Below are 18,783 nucleotides of genomic sequence, written 5' to 3'. Positions count from 1 at the left end.
AGGCTGTTTTCCATTTATATAACATGATAAACTCTCCACAGTTCTTCCTAGCCACTCTCCTTGGGATCCTATGAAGTGAGTACAGCAGTTGTCATGGTACAGATGTGAAACCTGCAAACTCTCCCCAGGCCTATTGCATTTCTAGACCAGACTTAGGACTACTCAGTACCCAACTTCTACTTTCCTTTTTTTCTTCTTTAATTTAACTGTTGAGGAAAACTATTCAGGTCTTACCAAGGATTAACTTTATAAATATATTATACATGACAGCATTTGTTTCAAAAATGTAAGACCAGATTTTCAGGCACTTAAAACCCGGAAGGCAGCTGACTGCAAGACCATCACAAGACAATGCTCATTTCGGAGTCACATGTTCCAGCAGTTCACTCCTGAAAGTCTAGCCCCATCACCAACCATTCCTCTCGTTCAAGTTCTTATGACTGATAGTTTGAGACAAACCCTTGGCACAGCCCAACACATAACCAAGAACTGGTTATTTGATACCTAGCCAACTAGAATATAGGTTTTTGAAGAAAGACCTTTTGTGTTGGTTTAATCTGTGTATGTCAGTTGGTTTAGTCCATTTAGAATGGCTGTATTTCATACTCATCTTCATGTGGGCTGGCAAAGTCGTGTGAGAAGCTGGCTGGCAGCCAGTCATGAGAATGAGCTCAGCCTGGTGACAGAGAGCCCCTCTGCCCGGGAAGGGGTAGCCTCATGAGTCTGATACCCTGGATGGGCCTGAGAAGTGAGAGAGAAGCCAGCACTCAGAGTCATAAGAGTTTTCCAGGCCCAGCTCCACCAGTGACTGGCTGGGGGGACCTGGAACAAGTCTCTTAAACTTTCTGAGCATTAGATTTCCTCTTATAAAAGAGTATAGTTATCCTTGTCTGCTCACTTCAGAAGGTGTTTAGAGATTCAGATAATGTAGGTAGAGGGGCTTTATAGACTATTGAGTACTGTCTCTGCCAGTGACAGGCTTCCTGCTGTGTTGGATTTTGCTGAGGTTCTGGTGATGTGTTGTTCCAGAAGACTTTACACTCCTTCAAACCAAGTGAGAGACCAGTGTCACCTACCAACCACAAAGGGGGAAGATCTTTTCTAGACCTTTCTTTACAACCAGTCCAGAGAACCCTGAGTTGGTGCCCAAGCCCAACTTCCTTCTAGGGTAAGAGACAGCTTATCACTAAATCTATTCTTTAGGGATGTCTTAGTCAGTTTGGACTGCAATAACAAAGTTCCACAGTTCCAAAGTTTCTCACAGTCCTGGAGGCTGGAAGTTTGAGATCAGGGTGCCAGTCTGTTGAGGTTCTGAGGAGGGCCCTCTTCCAGGTTTCAGACTACCAGCTTCTCATTGTATCCTCAACTAACATAAAGAGAACTGGAGAGCTCTCTGGGGTCTCTTTTATAAGGTCACTAATCCCTCATGTGGGCTCCACTCTCATGACCTGATCACCTCCCAAAGGCGTCACTTCCTGATGGCATCACATTGGGGATTAGGATTTCAACATATGTATTGAGGGGGAACACAAACATTCAGTCTATAACAAAGGACTAGATATGTAGACCTAAGGCAACATGATGTGGAGACCACTGAGGCCTCCAAGTCAGAGAATGGCATCTGTACCTCATGAGAAGAGATGTGGTGTGATTCTCCCCCAAGGCAAGGCACAGATGAGTTTGTTAGCTAGGGACCCTCTATGGTTTTGATTCATTCATTCCAGTAACTTTGATGACTCTAGCCCTCCAGCAGAGCAATGGAGGGCATAACAGTAAAGGACACAGTTCCTTCCCTCTGGAACTGGGAATTAAGCTACAGACACCTAAATATGTAATAGCTGCTGCCACGTCCTTGGGTTGAAAAAGAGAGGCTGTCTCTGGCTGTGTTGCCTGGGAAGACTTCCTGGGCTTAAGGCTTTCCTTAAGTGCTTTGAGGGAAGCTCATCCTGGGTCTGAAGCAGGAGCCCACAACACCAGCCTATTAGCTTTGGCCCTTTCTGCTGTTTTCAAATTGACAAGTCTAGCACAACAGCCTCAAAACACACACACGGAGTAAGCTAAGCCTCTGCTTCTCTCTGCCACTTACCTATGTTTCTTGGACTGTGCCTCTGCTGAGATTTTCTTTTCAGAGCTGTCAGAATGCATTTCCTACCCCGCCACCACAAGATCCTGGCAGGTATCCCCAGCACTGTTTGCATAGCTCTCTCCTGTGCAGGTAGGGCCAGGGAGAGGCTGCAGCAGTGGCTTCCCAGGTGGCATGAAGCTTGCTGACGAGTCCCAGCCAGAGCAGGGCCTGCTGCTGCCATACCCCCTGTTCTAATGAGCAGCCCTTATGGTGAGGTAGAGGTGGGACAATGGAAAGCATTAATTAGGCCTCACACTGGGAGGGGACTTCTGGTCCTGCAAGTGTATAGGAACCAGATCTTACAGGAGAAGTCTCAGCAGCAGAGCTGGTGAGCTAACCAAATGCTCATAACTAACATTGGTGTTTACATTGTGGTCACAGGCACTTTCTCATTTGATCCTCATCTAAACCTTGAAGGCTGCCATCTACCCCTGTTTTATAGAAAGGACCATGAGGTTCAGATTTGTTAACTGACCAGAGCCAGGCCTAGATCCCAGGGCTACCTAACACCATGCATCCTTGAGCCTGCAGATTCATGGCTTATGACCACTGAGAGACAGTTGACCCAGTCAACTCTGAAATACACCCGGTTAGTGAGGATAGCCTTTCTAACATTCTGGCTGGTGGCAATGAGGAATCAGTTAGAGCTGTGTTATGGACTGAAATGTGTTCCTCCAAAATTCATATGTTGAACCTTAACCTCCAATGTGACTGTACTTGGAGATAGGGCTTTTAGGAAGTAATTAAGGTTAAATGAGGTCATAGGGTAGGGTCCTAATGCAATAGGATTGGTGGCCTTATAAGAGGAGGAAGAGAGAAAGAGATCTCTCTTTCCACACACACTCAGTGAGGAAAGACCATGTGAGAACACAGTGAGGTGTAAGTCTGAAAACCAGAAAGAGAGCTCTTACCAGACCCAATCATGCTGGCACCCTGATCTCAGATTTCCAGGCTCCAGAATGGTTAGAAAATAAATTTTTGTTGTTTAAGCCACTCAGCCTATGGTATTTTGTTATAGCAGCCTGAGCAGACTAAGACAGGTTAGTACTGAATCTAAGAGCTGCTTCTCCCTGCCTAAAATTCCTCCACCTACAATTTCCGGGTGCCCAGATTTGATGCAGCCTTGAAGGTCCAACGCACCTTCTCAGTGCAGCCTTCCACACTCATCTAAGTAAGGAGTAATCTCTCCCTCCCTTGGGGTCCCCCAGTTCTTCCTTATTCTCCCCTCTCTGATGACCCAGGCTCCTTTGTATTATTGTCGTTTGTGTACATACCTCATCTCCCTGAGAGCTAAAGCATGATTCCTTTCTGCGTCTTCTATAGCACCTGGCATAGGAAGCACTTAGTAAATGTCTGCTGAATTTAGAGCTCTCTTCTGGCTCTCTTGGTACATCCAAGTTATACTTCACCTAGTAGAAAGCACAAAGATTGGAGCCAGAAGGCCTAGTGGGTGTCAGGGGTCAGCAGATGAAAGAATCAGCATGTCCACTTGTCTACTCCAGATTCTTTCTTTCTTTCCTTTTTTTTTTTTTTCTTTACCAGATTCCTTTTTAATGCCAGCATTCAGATCCTCCTGGCTGTCTTTGTACCAGGCTATAGCACCCACTGGCAACATACAATTTTGCTTTTTCTAAAGCCCCTTTCGTTTTTCTAAAATTTCCCAGAATTTTAATAATGTTAACAGTTCCAAAAAGAAGAAGAAATGTGAGTCTTTCCCTCTCCTTCTCTCTCCCTTCTATCTCCTCCTCTCCCTCCCCCCCCCCCCCCCAATCCCTCACCAATGATACTAAAGGAAAAAGTGGTGACTACCAGGGCATTTGGGTAAAAGGTGCCCTTCTTCAGTGATTGTAGAATTATGCCCAGTAGCCTCTGCTTAAAAGACCAGAGGAGTGGCCTTGTGCCCATGATCCTGTCTCCAGAGAATGATCAAGGACAGATCCAAGAAGGCCTTGGAGTACTCTCTCTTATGTTCTAATACAGTCAAATAGTTTCTGTATGATTTGTTTTAAATTCAAAATGTAGGAATCTTATTTTCAGTGAGAAAGAATATCTGTAAAGATCCAACATCTTTGGTCACGTTCTCTTTATTTGGGTACTAGTAACACAGTATGTTCACTTTATGAAAATTGAGCTATTCACTTAATTGCTTAATGGGTGTGCATGTTATATTTCAATACAAAGTGGGTTTTTTTTTTTAATTCACCACTTTAAAACCCAGAGCAATTGAGCAGTTTGTCCAGGGTCACACAACTAGTTGGTGACTAGAGTAAAGGCAGGAACCCAGATCTCTTAGTTCTTTAGTTAATACCTATTTTAGAATTGCACCTAAGAGCAAGTGGAAAGTTCAATTTCAATCTCTTTTGATCTGAATGTTGCTGGAAATTCCCTTGGTTTCCTTGGAGCCCTGCTCTGCATCTGAAAGTGAACATCATACTTGAGAGGGGGTTTCTCATTATTATCAGGGCATACCAGCTGCCTACCTGCTATCTCTGATGATTTTGACCACCAAAGAAATCTAGAGCCAGGCCTCTCCCTCCCCTTGGTGCAGTGCTCTGGAAAGGGGCTCTATAGAAGCCCCTTTATGTTTATATTGGCCTTTGTGCCCTGAAAGGAGGGTCAGCTGGCCTAGCCAAGCTCAGGGTGGTGCCCACCTTAGGCCTGGCGTCCCACATAAAGTAGAGGAAGATGGCCACAAATGTTAGCTCAAGGCCAGTCTTCCTCAGCAAAAGGAGGAGGATTGGCAGCAGATGTTAGCTCAGGGCTAATCTTCCTAAAAAAAAAAAGGCATCCCTTTGTCTGGATAAACATCAGTTATTGATTTAGTTACAGCTCCATCAGGAAGACAGATAGAGGGAAAACATATTGTAAATATGAGATTTCCCTTAATTGTGTGTATTCCTTTCATTCAGCAACACGTTCATGTCCTATGATGACTCTCTATTGACTTTCTACTGACTTTGGAAAGCTTGAGCGGTCAAGTGACGTTTGACCACTTTAGGGCCTGGGAGTGAATAACTAGACGAAACAAAACTGAGCCCTACCTTCACCCCCTATCTGTCAAAAGCCTCTCAAGCAACTCTCTCCCAGTGCCTCAGGCCCTGAGAATCAAGGTCAGGCTGTGTGCATCCCAGCCTTGCCTCCCTGCCCCTACAGAAAGTGCTTTAGCCTAGCTCAGCTGACCATTCAGCTATGCTCATGACATCAAGCTGCCACCCCTCTGTGCCACAAGCCCACCTGAGTTACCCAGGAGTGGTCTCACCCACCATGCCTCAGTGCTACAGGATGGCCCTTCCTGGACCTCCTAATCCTGTTTCCCCAACAATGTTTGAAATGTGGTTTGAAGGACAGTGCCAACTAGATGTCCTTCTCTAGCTTACAGCCAAGCCAGGGGGTATGGCTCTCACCAACCCTGGTGGACCCCTTACCTGTAACCTGGTTAAGTTCTGCCATAGGTGGTCCTATGGGTGGAACTCCTTGCTCCAAGGTAACCAAACTTCCTACCTCCATTTGTGTCTTCTGCAGCCCAGGTACTTAAAAGTAGTGGCCTCTGGCGGGTCATCTCACTACACTGCTGCTGACCTCTGTAAACTCACTTTATCAAAAGGCAACTGACAGCCAGCTCTGTTCCTGGAGCAAACTGACAGGCCCCTAAGGGACTCTGCTTTACCCCAGAAAGGGTCAGGAGACTGGGTAGAGTAAGTTCCGGTTAAGCTCTCATGTTCTGTGCTCATTTTCCAGGAACCAGGTGTTGCTGTCTTTGAGTTAACATACTGGCCAGTTTAATATCTTTTCAATTAGTGAATCTTCCAATAATAGTATTTTAACAATGAAGTTGCAAAGAAAAAACTTGTTCTTAATTTTTGTCCAAAGCGGGGAAGGAGACTTCTAATAATGATATCGTTATAAATTCTAAAGTGGTGATCATTTGGCTGTGCTACAAAATTTATAGATAATAACTAAAATAAAGATTTAAGTAAATGTTTTATCAATAAAGTACATGATAGGGCATATTTTTCTCAGCCAGTGTCAGAAATGGCAGCACATAGCCATGTGCTGAATTGTCACACTGAGAGTCTTTAAAATTCCTGCTGGATTTGAAGGTATTAACAAGTCCCTATCAACATTCTCTAAAGGTTTTTGATGTCATTTTAGCTATTGAACTAAAATATGTGAACTATTACTTTGTTGATTTTGTTCTTAAACCAAACTGCATTATCATCTGAGAGTGTGTTCTTAAAGTATTGTTAAAAGTGCTTTGAAAACTTGTAAATCCCTGTAATTTATGTTTCTCTTGCCTCTGCTGTTTCATTCTGTCCTTCTGGTTTTAATTTGAATGCAGTCCCGTCTGGGTGTGTACCTGTAAAATTGTGTTTTTCCAAGTACAATTTACAGTCCTGACCTTAGATTTTACAGTGTTCCTAACCTTCCATGAGCTTCCTCCTATACCAAGAATTGAGCTTTGGGTCACCCAGCTCTTTCATATTAGAAGTGTCTAGTCAGGGTTACTTGAAACAGATCTGATTTTGACATTTCTTAGTTTATCATGTAGGCCTAGGGAGTAAATTAGGAGGGCTTCCCTGCAAGCCCATTAATTGCATTGCCCCATTTCTTAAAATGTACACAGTTGTAAACCTAGACTGCTTGAAGACAACAGTCTCATTTATCTAAACAGTTCTCCTTTTAGCTCAATGGCACTGATGGAAACACAGATAAGGAGTATGGATTGGGGGAAGGATCTTTTGGAGACTGCTTGCTGAAACCGTTCCCATTCCCCTTACAATCCCCTTTTCTTTCCAGGGCTTGTCTGCATACAGAATAGATCTGTCTACATTCAGTATATATCATGAGCTAGGCTAGAGGAAGATGGCTGTGGGCAGGGCTAGAGGAGTGGGTATCTTTCTTGTCAGTGATCTCTTTGCAGATTTTAAGGAATATGGCTACTCTGCGTGTATGGTGGGGAGTTGGGGTGGGGAGGTGCACTTTGTTAAAGCAGTGTGTGTGAATCCATTTCATAGGCATCCTCTCTCCATAGCAGCTGTACCCTTTATCATGGATTATAATAATTGTTAAATGGCTGCATAACTTTTGGAATATTTTCCTTAGGTTAGGAAATGAGATTAATTTATTTTCTGCTCCTTTCAAATATCACTTAAATTAAGCTCTGGTGAGGAGTTAGGAGCCTTTTTTTTCCTCCTTACACTTCTTCAGCGTCTTCTCCATGGTTCTTACTGACACTGTCCTGGGGGTGTGAGGGGTCGGGAGGTGGTGAAGGCGAGGGCTGTTTGGCAGTTGACCTGGGATTCCTCCTCTGTTTCAGGTAATTGTACAGTCTGGCCGCCACCCGACGGTGCTGCAGAAGCTCTGCCAGTTGCCCTTCCAATATTTCAGTGACCCACGGCTGATCAAAGTGCTGTTCCCTTCACTTATCGCTGCTTGTTACAACAATCATCAGAACAAAATCATTCTGGAGCAAGAGATGAGCTGTGTTTTACTGGCCACGTTCATTCAGGTACCTTCTGTGTTATGCCTAATTCTCTGGCTTTATGTATAAGCTAATGTGATTGAAAAGTAAAAGTGAACCAGCTGTTTATTCTTGCCATCCACAGTACATTTTAAAAACTTCACATGTTTCTGTGCTTGAAAATTAATTTCTAAAATATCAGGAGAGCAAAACTGGGGTTGTGTGTTGTATAATTTCTACTTGGAGGATTTCAAGCAAAGGATATTTTTCCAGTTAATGAAATGGTAAACATGCACTAAGGAAATATTTTTAAAAGATTGCCGACTTCTTTAAGTCTGCTCCATTCACCTTGCTTTTAGAATAGTTATAGGGAATAGACAGTGATCGCTCAAGAACAAGTAAAACTTCAGTTTATTTTTAAATTTTTAAATATATATATACACACACACACACATACATCTTTGTGTGTAATAAAAACCTATCATATTGCTTTTTTAAAAAATCTAAAACTTTTAAGTACGGCCTTACATTTTTCTGATCCAGTTAAATTCTGTAAGACTAGAATCAGAATTAGTGCTGTAGCAAAGCAAAGCAATGTTTTTGTATCTAAGTTAACTCAGTCAACTGACAGGAGAAAAATCAAGTTGGCTATTCTTTAACATTTGCTAATAGTTAATCCTCTGATATTTTTTCCCTATCATTGTAGATCATTATTTGCTGAAAATCTTCCATCATAAAACCAATGTGTTTTTGCTCCATGATGCATATGTGATTAATAGACAATGTTTTCTGTTTATAATAATGAAACAGAAAGCAGATCTCTATATTAGTATTGTTCTTTACTCTGGCTAATACACCTATATCACTGCTGAAAGGGTGTGGTAGTGCCCCGCTGGTTGAGATGGCTAAAGAGGCCCCGAACCTTCTTCCCCTCAGACAGCAGTTAGTGCTTTACATTTTTTAAACTATCCTCTATTAAGCGATCAACTTAGAATAAACACAACTATATCAATTATATTTAGAAAGTTTTATTTTCAGCTTAATTGTTCTATTTGAGCCTGGGTTCCATTTTCTGGAAAAATTTTCAAGGTTATTCAGATCTATAGGTAGGGTATGGATTTTCAAAAAATGTCTTATCGTTAAATTAAAATCTTAATAAAGTCTTATATAACCATCATATCAACATTCAAGATTCTTCATATATTCTTAGAGCCTTAGGATTAAATTAAATAGAAAATACATTATAAAGAATTTTAAGATTGTGATCTTTTTAAATTCAGATTATTCATTCTTTCATTCAACAGATAATTTTTGAGTGCCTGCAGTATGTTAGGCACTGCTCTAGTTGGATACAGAAATCAATAAGACAGATAAAAATTCCTGCCTTTATAGATCTTTCATTAAAGTGGGTCAAACCAAAAACAAATAAATAAGTAAAACAAATAGCATGTCAGATGGTGTTAAGTGCTGTGGAGAAAAGTAAAGCAGGAAAGGGGGCTAGGGACTGCCATTGGGGCGGCGTGCAGAGAGGCCTCAACCAAGACAGTGATAGCTGAGCACAGACAGTGTTGCATCTGTACCAGCTTAGTCCCTTACATTTTCAACTGCTTGGAAAACAATTTATAAAATACAAATGATATCAGAATCTAAAGTGAAGATCATATATATTACTTGTTTTCATCTGGTATTGATCTCAAAGTACTTCTAAATCTACTCTTTTTCTATTACATTTAATACATATTTAAATGTAGTTTAATGAAATGTAATACATTTAACATACATTTTAACAAATTTTGTAAATGCTACAGAAATTTATTGCAATTTTCTTGCTTGTTTGAGACAGTGTTAGTGGAGTTAAATGAAGTGGGTTTTTTCTATAAATAATTATGCTCGAGGGGATGAATATACATTGGATTTTAGTCTATAAAATGGTTCTTCAAGGTCTCCATGTGTTAGATTCTTAATAGTCACCAGAAAATGATATTAAAAATAGGAGCTGATAGTTTGTTATAGATTTCTGCAAATTTACATATTATATAAGACATTTTTCACTTTCCATCTAAAAGTAAAATTACCAGACTTTAAGATTTAGCTGCAGAATATATAAGGGCTTTTATAGTTATGCTTTTAAAAAATGTTAAAAATCTGTCAATATTCTAAGACAATAAATTTGGCTAAAGCATTTAGTTTGTTAGATGCAAAATAAAGTTGTAGTTTCCACAGTAGGCTGCAACCTGGCCCTTGGTGATACAAGATTCAACAGTCATCACTATTTATTTTTAATTTATGAGAACCTGAACTACATAACATCAGTTTCTTCGGCTTTTATATTTAGGCTCCAAAGTATTCATGCCAAAATAGTTGTCTCGGAATTCAGAACCATTTTTTAAGCCACCCTCAGCAAAATTCTCTTTTCATGGCATTGGAATAAAAACACGTTTTTCATCTCATACAGGATTTTGCACAGACTCCAGGTCAGGCAGATAACCAGTCTGATCAGTCCAAAGGTACGTCTCTGTTGATATGAAATATCTTGCATTTGTTAGCTGAATGGACATGTTTCTCACTCCTCCCTATGGAACCGTTAGAGAAATCAACTTATTCTATCACCTAAAATATTTGAGATTCAGATATCAAGGATAATTCAGTGAGTAAAGAAATTGATTTTGTAATCAGAATATACAGACAAATCTATGGAAGTAAAAGAAAAGCACAAAACATCTTTGTGTAATTTATACTCACCTCATGCAAGATGTAATAAATGGTGAATAATTACTGAAGAGCCACTTTGTGATGCAGGAGACAATCAGATCATTAATATTGACCTACATTACTCATATAAACGCTAAAATCACATAGGTTTTACCCTGTGCATATTCAGAATAAAATTACCAATAATAGTAGCCCATATTTTCCCCCTTAATTCAAGTACACGAATTTTTTCAATTAAAAATGTAAAATTGTTTTATATGGAGAAGACAGCCATCAGATTAGCAGAATTCAAGTGCCAAAAAATTAATAAGCTTTTTTTCCTGTAGCATTCCTACTGAGGTGTTTCCTGTGATCAGAGCTGGAGATATAGAATTGTAAAGTGAATTTTTATTTTTTTAAATATTCTGCTACCCAGACTGTAATTGAGAAGTACAAGTTGCTCTTTGTCTGGCTGCATGGCGGTATCTCTGATTAATGAGACCCTAATCCAGATTTTCCCTAATTCTTCCATTAGTTTGATAGTCTTTAAAGTGGCCAGAGACAGCAGAACCCTCTGGGGCACCCACCAAGTTGCCCTTACTTGCTGGGGGCTCACTTTGGACTCTGTCACACACACACCAAAAAAAAGTTATCTATAGTGAGCAGGTGTTGAAAAATACCTAGAAGAGAATATAACTAAAATTGTAACAATATCATGAAAAATTGTCATGTTTTATTGACTCAGCGAAGTAAACAGAAAGCTATGTTCCTTTTTAGAAATTCAAGTCAACATCATAGTCAGCACCATTTGTCTAAGTCAGAATTAGTGTGCAAGTTCAGTTCTGCCCTCAGTCACAGCCTCTTTTTTTAAAAGCTATTGATCAGCATAATGTGTTATTTCTTACAAAACAATTTTTTTAATTTTTAATATGTGAAAATACCTAGAAAACCTTCTAATGTATTTAGTTTTAATTATACAGCAATTTTTTGCCAGTAAGAAGTACAGACATTCTTTTTTCCTTCTCTTTCTCCTGACCTTAAGGATGAGTCACCATTTGCTTCATATCTGGCAGGCGGAGTCCTTGGGCTGCCTGTGTGCTCAGTGGGCTGAGGCCCGTGGGAGTTTTGACCTTCTTTCTTTTCCCAGGGACCATCTTCTCTGAGTTTCATGCTTTCCCCAATTAACATAGGCTTAATCCACAAAACAGCAAATGGAGAATTGGTCTCTGCTTTCCTCAGAAAGAGTCATCACTATATTGGTGACAGCTCATAATATGCTTACTTGATTTAAAAAAATGATAATGCCTCATTAAGTTGCCAGTTTGCACCTTAGACATCTGTTCCCCTTTTGCTTAGATTAAGTGCCCATAAAATGTTTCAAGATGTTTTGAGTTCATTGCCCAGGTGAACCTCTAAATTCTAAGTGTTAAAGCAGCTTCTGGTAGCACCATGTTCTTAGTGCCGAGGAAGAATTCTGGTTTTCAAATACTCCTTGCTCAATGACTGCCCAGCTCTGTGTTTGTTTTGCCTACATCGATAGCCAATAAAGCTAATTGTTCCCTCTGAATGCCAGATTTGAGCATTTTAAAGTTATATTTAAACTAAAATCATGCTTTAAATTAAACAGACTATTTTAGAAAACAACTGTGAAATTTATGTACAGACTTACCCTTTCAAGGATGGAATATATGACTATCATTTTATTTTGTTCAACATGCTTATTTTTTCTCTATTTTCTTACTCTGGAGTCCAAAACCAATTCTTTTTTTGTAATCTTTTATGTAGGGGTTAATGTCTGAATATGTTAGAACAGAATAGATTATGATTAAAATATATATTATATATTTTATACTATAGATATAGATTGATCTTACATAAACTTGTATCATAATTTATTTGAAGTGTATGTCTCCACTTTGTACTCAGATATCAAAATAATTTTTTTTTTTTTGAGGAAGATTAGCCCAGCGCTAACTGCTGCCAATCCTCCTCTTTCTGCTGAGGAAGACTGGCCCTGAGCTAACATCCGTGGCCATCTTCCTCTACTTTATATATGGGATGCCTGCCACAGCATGGCCTGTCAAGCGGTGCCATATCCGCACCCAGGATCCAAACCTGCAAACCCTGGGCCGCTGAAGCGGAACCACGTGCACTTAACTGCTTTGCCACTGGGCTGGCCCCTCAAAATAATTTTAATTTCTTAAACTTTGAAGAAGTGAACTCATTTTAATTCAACTCTTTTCTTTTCTTCTCTCAGGAAAATGCCTTGGTTCCCAAGACTATCTTGAGCTGGCTAACAGATTTCCTCGGCAGGCCTGGGAAGAAGCCCGACAGTTTTTCTTAAAGAAAGAGAAAAAATAAATGTTTTGGTTGATTTTGTATTTGGGTACTCTCATTAATATTTTAAATTGTTCAAACAAACGTTCTGTTTCTTAAACTCATTTTCACATGTTTATACTCTCCCTGGCACTGTAGATATGGTATATACTTTGCACTATTTATAATGACTGTAGATACTTTAATGTTCTTTCTAATTCTGCAAGTTGAATTTATCTCATTTATGCACCGTATTTTGGAGTTTGGTAACTTCCATCCTATGATAATATATACTTTGTATTTGTAATATGGGTGAAATTAGACATAAAATTAGCAAGTCTCTTTTGTTCTTCTTGTAATAAAATAACATTCTGTTTGCAATGGTGACTTTTGTTGTTAAGGCAATACAAATTTGAAAAGAATGTTAACTCCAACTCCAGAAGTATCTTAAAGACTTAAAGTCAACCTGCTATAAATTTCCCTTTTTGGAGTAAAGATGTTTGTAACACTTTTACATTCTGTTATGTAATACATTTTAGCGGCTATTTGAAATGAATTTGGAGCACTGTATTCCTTGGTCTGCCGAAACTTCCCTAGCAGCCAATACTGAGCCTCCTATAGCATTGCTGAACTGAAATTATTTTCCAGAGTAAAAATTAGTGATCCAAGAAGATCAACCACAGTGAATCACCTTGAAATTTTCTCAAATAACTGTAAAATAAAGCAACGCTGAAGTAAAAGTAAAACAGGTCCCAATGGCTCTGAATAAAAGTTTTAAACCACTTCAGTGCGCGGCTCACAGTGAAAGTGAGAAATGCTTGCGCGGAGAGTTTTCATGTCTTGTTCTCACCGTTTCTCCACCGTAAGCCAATGGTCAGTCCTAAGCCGTTCACTGAGTGACATCGGTAATAATTCTGTCGGCTAAGGATCAAACATCACCAAGAAAAAAGATCTGGTTGGAAACAATTGGTCTGAATATGTATCAGATTCAAGACTATGGGAGGGAGGCTGGAAAAATGCAGGTTTCTTAAAAACAAACTTACCTACCTATTGTTCAGGACACTTCTTTTGGAGCCTCACAAAGCTGCCAAGTTACGTATGTGCTGTTGTTACTTCTTTGCAAATCGAGAGAAAATAAATTAAAAAAAAAAAAAAGGCTAACGCATCCTTGTGCGCTCCGTCCTCCCGCAGCCGCGGGGCCCCGCGTCTTCCGCATGCTAGGGCGGCGGGGTCGCAGCCTAGCCGGGGCCCCGACCCGAGAGTCTTCCCGGGGCCGGAGGGCCGGGACCGCCAGCTCCGAAGCCAGTGGGACCGGCTCTCGGGAAGCTCCTCCCGCCTCGGCGGAGCCCACACCCAGGGCTCGGGCGGCGACTCGGCCGGGAGCGCCGGGGAGCAGGACCCAGGACCCACGACTCCCGCCGCGGCGCGCGCAGAAACACCTGGAGCCGCGCGGCGGGGCTGTGCGCCTCGCCCCGGGAGGCCAAGGGGCCGGGCTCCGGCGCCCGCACCCTCCTCCCGGACGGCGGCCCCGGCTCCACGGCGACCCGAGGTAGCGGGAGGAGGCAGGTGTTCGTGCCTGCTCCTTCGGCAACCAGCAGCCGTCCAGGGCGCCCCAACCAGGAGATAGTTCCCAAATCCCGTTTGCCCCAAGCGTCTTGTGGTGTGGACGCAGAATCCCTGTAGCTGAAAGGAATAATCAAATATTTATAGGATTTCCTGCAAGAAGCTCCACAATAGAATATACTTATCTGGTCGGAAATTTGCCAAAAAACCATAAATAATTGAGCTAGCTGTGATTAACCTCCCAGAAACGATACCAGAATTCGCAATTAAACATTTAATTGAATGGTCTCACTTGTCCCCCTCGTCCGGGAGGGGAGAGGGGTTGATAAAAGACAAACCCCGGCTCCACCTGGCTGGGGAGCCTGCGAGGACCGGGTTTGGGGGCGCCTCGGTGACTCCCGACCGGCGCGGTTTCTGTAGGTCTCAAGTCTCTCCTTCAACGTTCGTTCCGCCGGGCCAGAGTGATCTAGGCTCTAACTCCCCTGGGTTTTATGACCTCTGAAGTCTCCAGGGGTGGGGAGAGCGCCGCGCGCAGGTGAGCGCCGGCACATCTTGCTCGAATTTGCGGGGACGAGTGCCACGCACTGGCTTTCTCCTGGGGCGGGGGCCGCATCCTGGATCTCTCGAGGCTCAGGGGCCACAGGTGGACCACGCCAGGAGGAGGCGAAAGGCCTCTGCTGGGTCCAGCTTGTAAAGCTGACAATGCGCCTGGGCACAGCCGGGGCCAAAGCAACAAATTCTCCCGGGCTTTAGAGCCCACAATTTGAGCCAAATAGGAAAAAGCTGCCCGAGGTCCGGGAATAGCGACATTTGAATGCCCAATGCCGTTGCCCAACCGAATTTCCTGCTCCTGGCGGCAGCTTGCTTTCCCGGGAGCTCTGCAGGGCTCGTCACCCCGGACGCCCAACAGGATGTTGGAGCCGCTTCCTGCCGAGTTCCGGATCCTCTCCCTCCCTCCAGGCAGTCGGGGGCGCCATGACCTCGAACCCTGAACCTGGCTTCTGTTGAGCCTAGGTCCGGACCTCGCCTCCCCTACTATTTTTTCCTTGCTTTCCGAGCGCATCTGGGCAAACCACCTGGGTCACTTCTTTAGAGCTCCTTGCCATGCTTTCTAAATTCTCGGGTCTCATTAATCTGGGAAAGGATTACTCCTCACCACCCCTGTTCTTCCACTTCTCTCTAGCTGTTCCCACGCCCCCAACACAAGGGTCTCCTGCCTTCTGTACTCAAACCACTCCCTTAAATATTCTGTTTTCCAGTCGGGAAACTCAGCCTTCCTTAACTCCTACTCCTCCGCTCACTCCCTGCTGCTGACCTTCCTGACCAGGAGGTGCCCTCATCCCAAGGCTGAACTCACCTAGCACTCCTGCGTCTCCAGCATGATTGCTGTGGGGCCCCAAACGTTCTTTATAAATTGAGCTACTTCCCACCCTACTCCACATCTGGATCCCAGTGGAGTGTTTCCTTGTGCCCTTTTTCTCTCCCCTTACACACTTCTGTCAGTCTAGCTCCATTTATCTGGATCTTCCACGCAGTCTCCATCAACAAGGTGATAGTCTATAATTGGTCACACAATCCTCGTTATTGCACTGAATCCCGTATCTTGAAAAAAGTTTACCTTTACATCAATCAGACCCATATTTAAAAGCCTCTAATCTTCCCTACATCAGCTTAATAAACTCTGAATTTCCTGCTTTTATCACAACTCCATTGGGAACTTCTCTGCAAATAGTTTATTATTCAGTCACTGTTTCCTCTCTCTATCATGCTATTATTCAGCTAATTCTCTTGTTCTCTTTGGTGAACACTTGTATGGGAAAACACAGCTAATGAAATGTGTGGCAATTTATGCCCTCCCCTCGGCAGCAGTGGCAGAATCTCACATTTTCTAGGGAACGCTCTTAGACAATACCTTATCTCAACCCAGTATTTGCAGCTCTGACAAAACTAAGCCTTAAATTATTACATATTCAAAACTGAAAGTCTGATTTCTGTTCCACAACCCATTAAATACTAAAGCTCATTGCGAATACTGCTAAAGGGACTGAATTTCCCAGAATTATGCAGCCTTTCAATATGTATTAAACTTTGTGGTATAATAGCCATAAACTTTTCCATCTCTGGGAATCCCTTTCCTGCCTCAATTACACAGAGCTATCCAAATTATTAGATAAATCTTCTGAGAAAATCTTATTCTAAAATGAATCTAGTTAAATAACTAACTTCCATTTTCCACCTATGGCCTTTTTTATTGAACTGCCTTTTACTACACAATTGGGTATCTCACTATAAAAATTCAGTAAGCATAAAATACAACACTTGTAACCGTTACAGGTAATTTAATTTACAAGGAAATCCCTACTGTATTACAGAAGATGTTTAAAGATGACCTGGGAACCAGTAAAAATTGATATTTATTAATGTAACTAACCAACCGTAGATCTGACACCTCACCAGGGACCATTGTAATAAGGTTCAAAGTCAAACCCTTTCCCTGGAAACCCACAAGGTAAACGATGCAGCTCTTTGGGTGGCTAGTAACAAACTACACGAGAAGAGCTTGTGATGTTTTCTACAGTAATACAGATAGATGCAGACATCTAATACACAGTAACCACTTTCATCTGGGTAATTTCCCAATATTCAAAAACAGACATACTTACACAAACATCAAAAACGGGAATTAGATTTTTGATCTATGGATGACAAGGGAAGAGATGACTATAATTAGATGGGCAGAGGTTTCCATTTGTAGCATCAAAATACTGTAGTCTGTCAAAGGTAAAAATGCAGAGCTAACAACAACCATTAAGGAAATTCTTTATTCAAGAACCTATTTCCTTCTAAAAAATGACAAAATCCAATATTCTGGACAAATCAAAAGTTTTTGAAAGTAAGACTTCTGGGAAGCTTAGCCCCCTATCCCATAGCCAGCCAGAAGGTAAAAGGAAATATCTCTATGTCTGTTTGGGAGGGAATGGTCTAAGTTAAGGGAATGAAGCCTCAAAAAACCTAACTCTGATTATTAAAACCGTTTCTGGGCACTCCAGAGGTAAAGCTGGTCCTCATTAACCCTACATATCTCTTCCCTTATCTCTAAGTTTGCAGCACCATTTCCTAAGTAAGTCCTGAATAAATGGAATGTTCTATTTAATTTTTGTGCTAGCATCACCTTGACGTTCAGGAAGTAAAGTATAAATGTAGCTCAATTTTCCCACCTCCTCCCATTTTCTTTCAATAATTGCCAGCCAGTCTTCCAGCTTTCCATCTCTAATGGGGGTTGGGGTAAGGAATCCTGCCATCAGCTCTGGTGAAAAACCTACAGCGGCCTCTGGCCATCCAAGTATCCCATGGCTTTTTAACAGAAGACATCTACTCCTCTATCCAGCGACCACAGCTGCCCCTCAGACCACATTTTTCCTTTCCAGACTCTACCAGAGCTAAGATGGCAACTGTCCCCTACTCGGTTAGGGTATTGCCCTCTTTCAAAATAAATCCCGGACAAAGAAGGATATACTTGTTTGTCATTTAACTCGCGGGACAAGGAAACGGAAACCCAACACCAGAGATTCAAGAGTAGTGGATTGACGGTTAGGCTGGAAGCTTTGTGAGTCCACCAAGTGAGGGCTGGTCTGGGAAAAGAACTGTCCCAGGTTGCCAAAGGGTTAAATATTTGTGAAGGGTAAAACCTGAGCCTCCCGTTTTTTGTGCTTGCCCGGGGGCCTGCTGGAGATTCAGTATCTCTCGGTTATTTCCTGCGATCACTAAAGCCAGTTTTCAAGAAAACAAGTCGCAGGGGTTTGAAATGTCACACCAAGTGACCTGGGCACGGCATATCCAGGGGCCATTCCCAGCCCCCTTCCACCCAAGCCATCCCCCGCCCCTGCATTTCGGGTCTGGAAAGAAAATAAACCAAGGACACGCCAGACTGGTTCTGGGTGGACTTATTTTCCTCAGCAGCCGCGATCCTAGCGGGGGCTTGTTGTGGCTCCTTCAGTGTATCGCTTGCAGGTGATGCCAAATGGAGATAAGGAGCCGCCGCCCGGCCTTCTCCTCTGTCTAGACGGGGAAATTAATAAATGCAGCGAGATTGATCACGTCGCGCATCCACTCTGGGGACAGCGCCGAGGACAAGCCGTCACAGCCACCGGATCCGGCCGGGGTTGGCCCCCTGTTCGCTCACCCGCGGGCTGGCCTCGCTGCTCGGCGGCAGGACCGGGGTGGCAGGAGGGCGAGGCCCCTGGGTTACGGGTTCGGGCCTCCAGGCCGGCGGGACAAGCGTCGCCCGGAGGGCACCGGCGAAAACGGAGCGAGGGAGCCAGACCGGGCCTTCGAGGGCGCCAGGCGGGGTGCGGCTCCAGAAGCTGAAGCAAGGCTAAGAGAGAACGAGACTCGCCCTCGCGAGTCCGACCACGGGCTGGAGTCCGCCGAGCGGCAGCCACGCGAGCATCGCAGGTTTCCCGCCCAAACCCGGAGGCCGCACGCGTCCGGAGAGCTGCGGCCGCGCGGCGCCGGGGCAGGGGGCGGGGCCGCCCGCAGGAGCGCGCCGGCTTCCGGGACGGCCGCGGTGCTGCACTCGGGGCGCGCGGGCCCAGCCCCGCCCCACGCTGGGCGCCCAATGCCCGCC

At 43.1% G+C, this 18,783-nt stretch overlaps 1 protein-coding gene across 8 annotated transcripts in view; it reads left to right on the top strand.

Moving 5' to 3' along the window:
• LOC124233091 (S phase cyclin A-associated protein in the endoplasmic reticulum) overlaps positions 1–13,339 on the top strand; it is a 486,817-nt gene extending 473,478 nt beyond the window's left edge. For 7 of the 8 annotated variants that reach the window (XM_046650197.1, XM_046650193.1, XM_046650194.1 and 4 more), the window contains 3 exons: positions 7,443–7,634; positions 10,042–10,093; positions 12,535–13,339. In XM_046650197.1, the coding sequence (XP_046506153.1) occupies positions 7,443–7,634; positions 10,042–10,093; positions 12,535–12,638 (348 nt within the window). In that variant the 3' untranslated portion in view covers positions 12,639–13,339. Of the gene's footprint in view, positions 1–7,442; positions 7,635–10,041; positions 10,094–12,534 lie in introns of those variants that run through there. The other variant, XR_006886969.1, reaches the window with a different exon arrangement.
• The last annotated feature ends 5,444 nt before the right edge of the window (positions 13,340–18,783 follow it).

The sequence above is a fragment of the Equus quagga genome, unplaced genomic scaffold, assembly GCF_021613505.1.
Source record: "Equus quagga isolate Etosha38 unplaced genomic scaffold, UCLA_HA_Equagga_1.0 153_RagTag, whole genome shotgun sequence".
In the NCBI taxonomy this organism is placed as follows: domain Eukaryota; kingdom Metazoa; phylum Chordata; class Mammalia; order Perissodactyla; family Equidae; genus Equus; species Equus quagga.
This window is presented reverse-complemented; position numbering and strand designations above follow the sequence as displayed.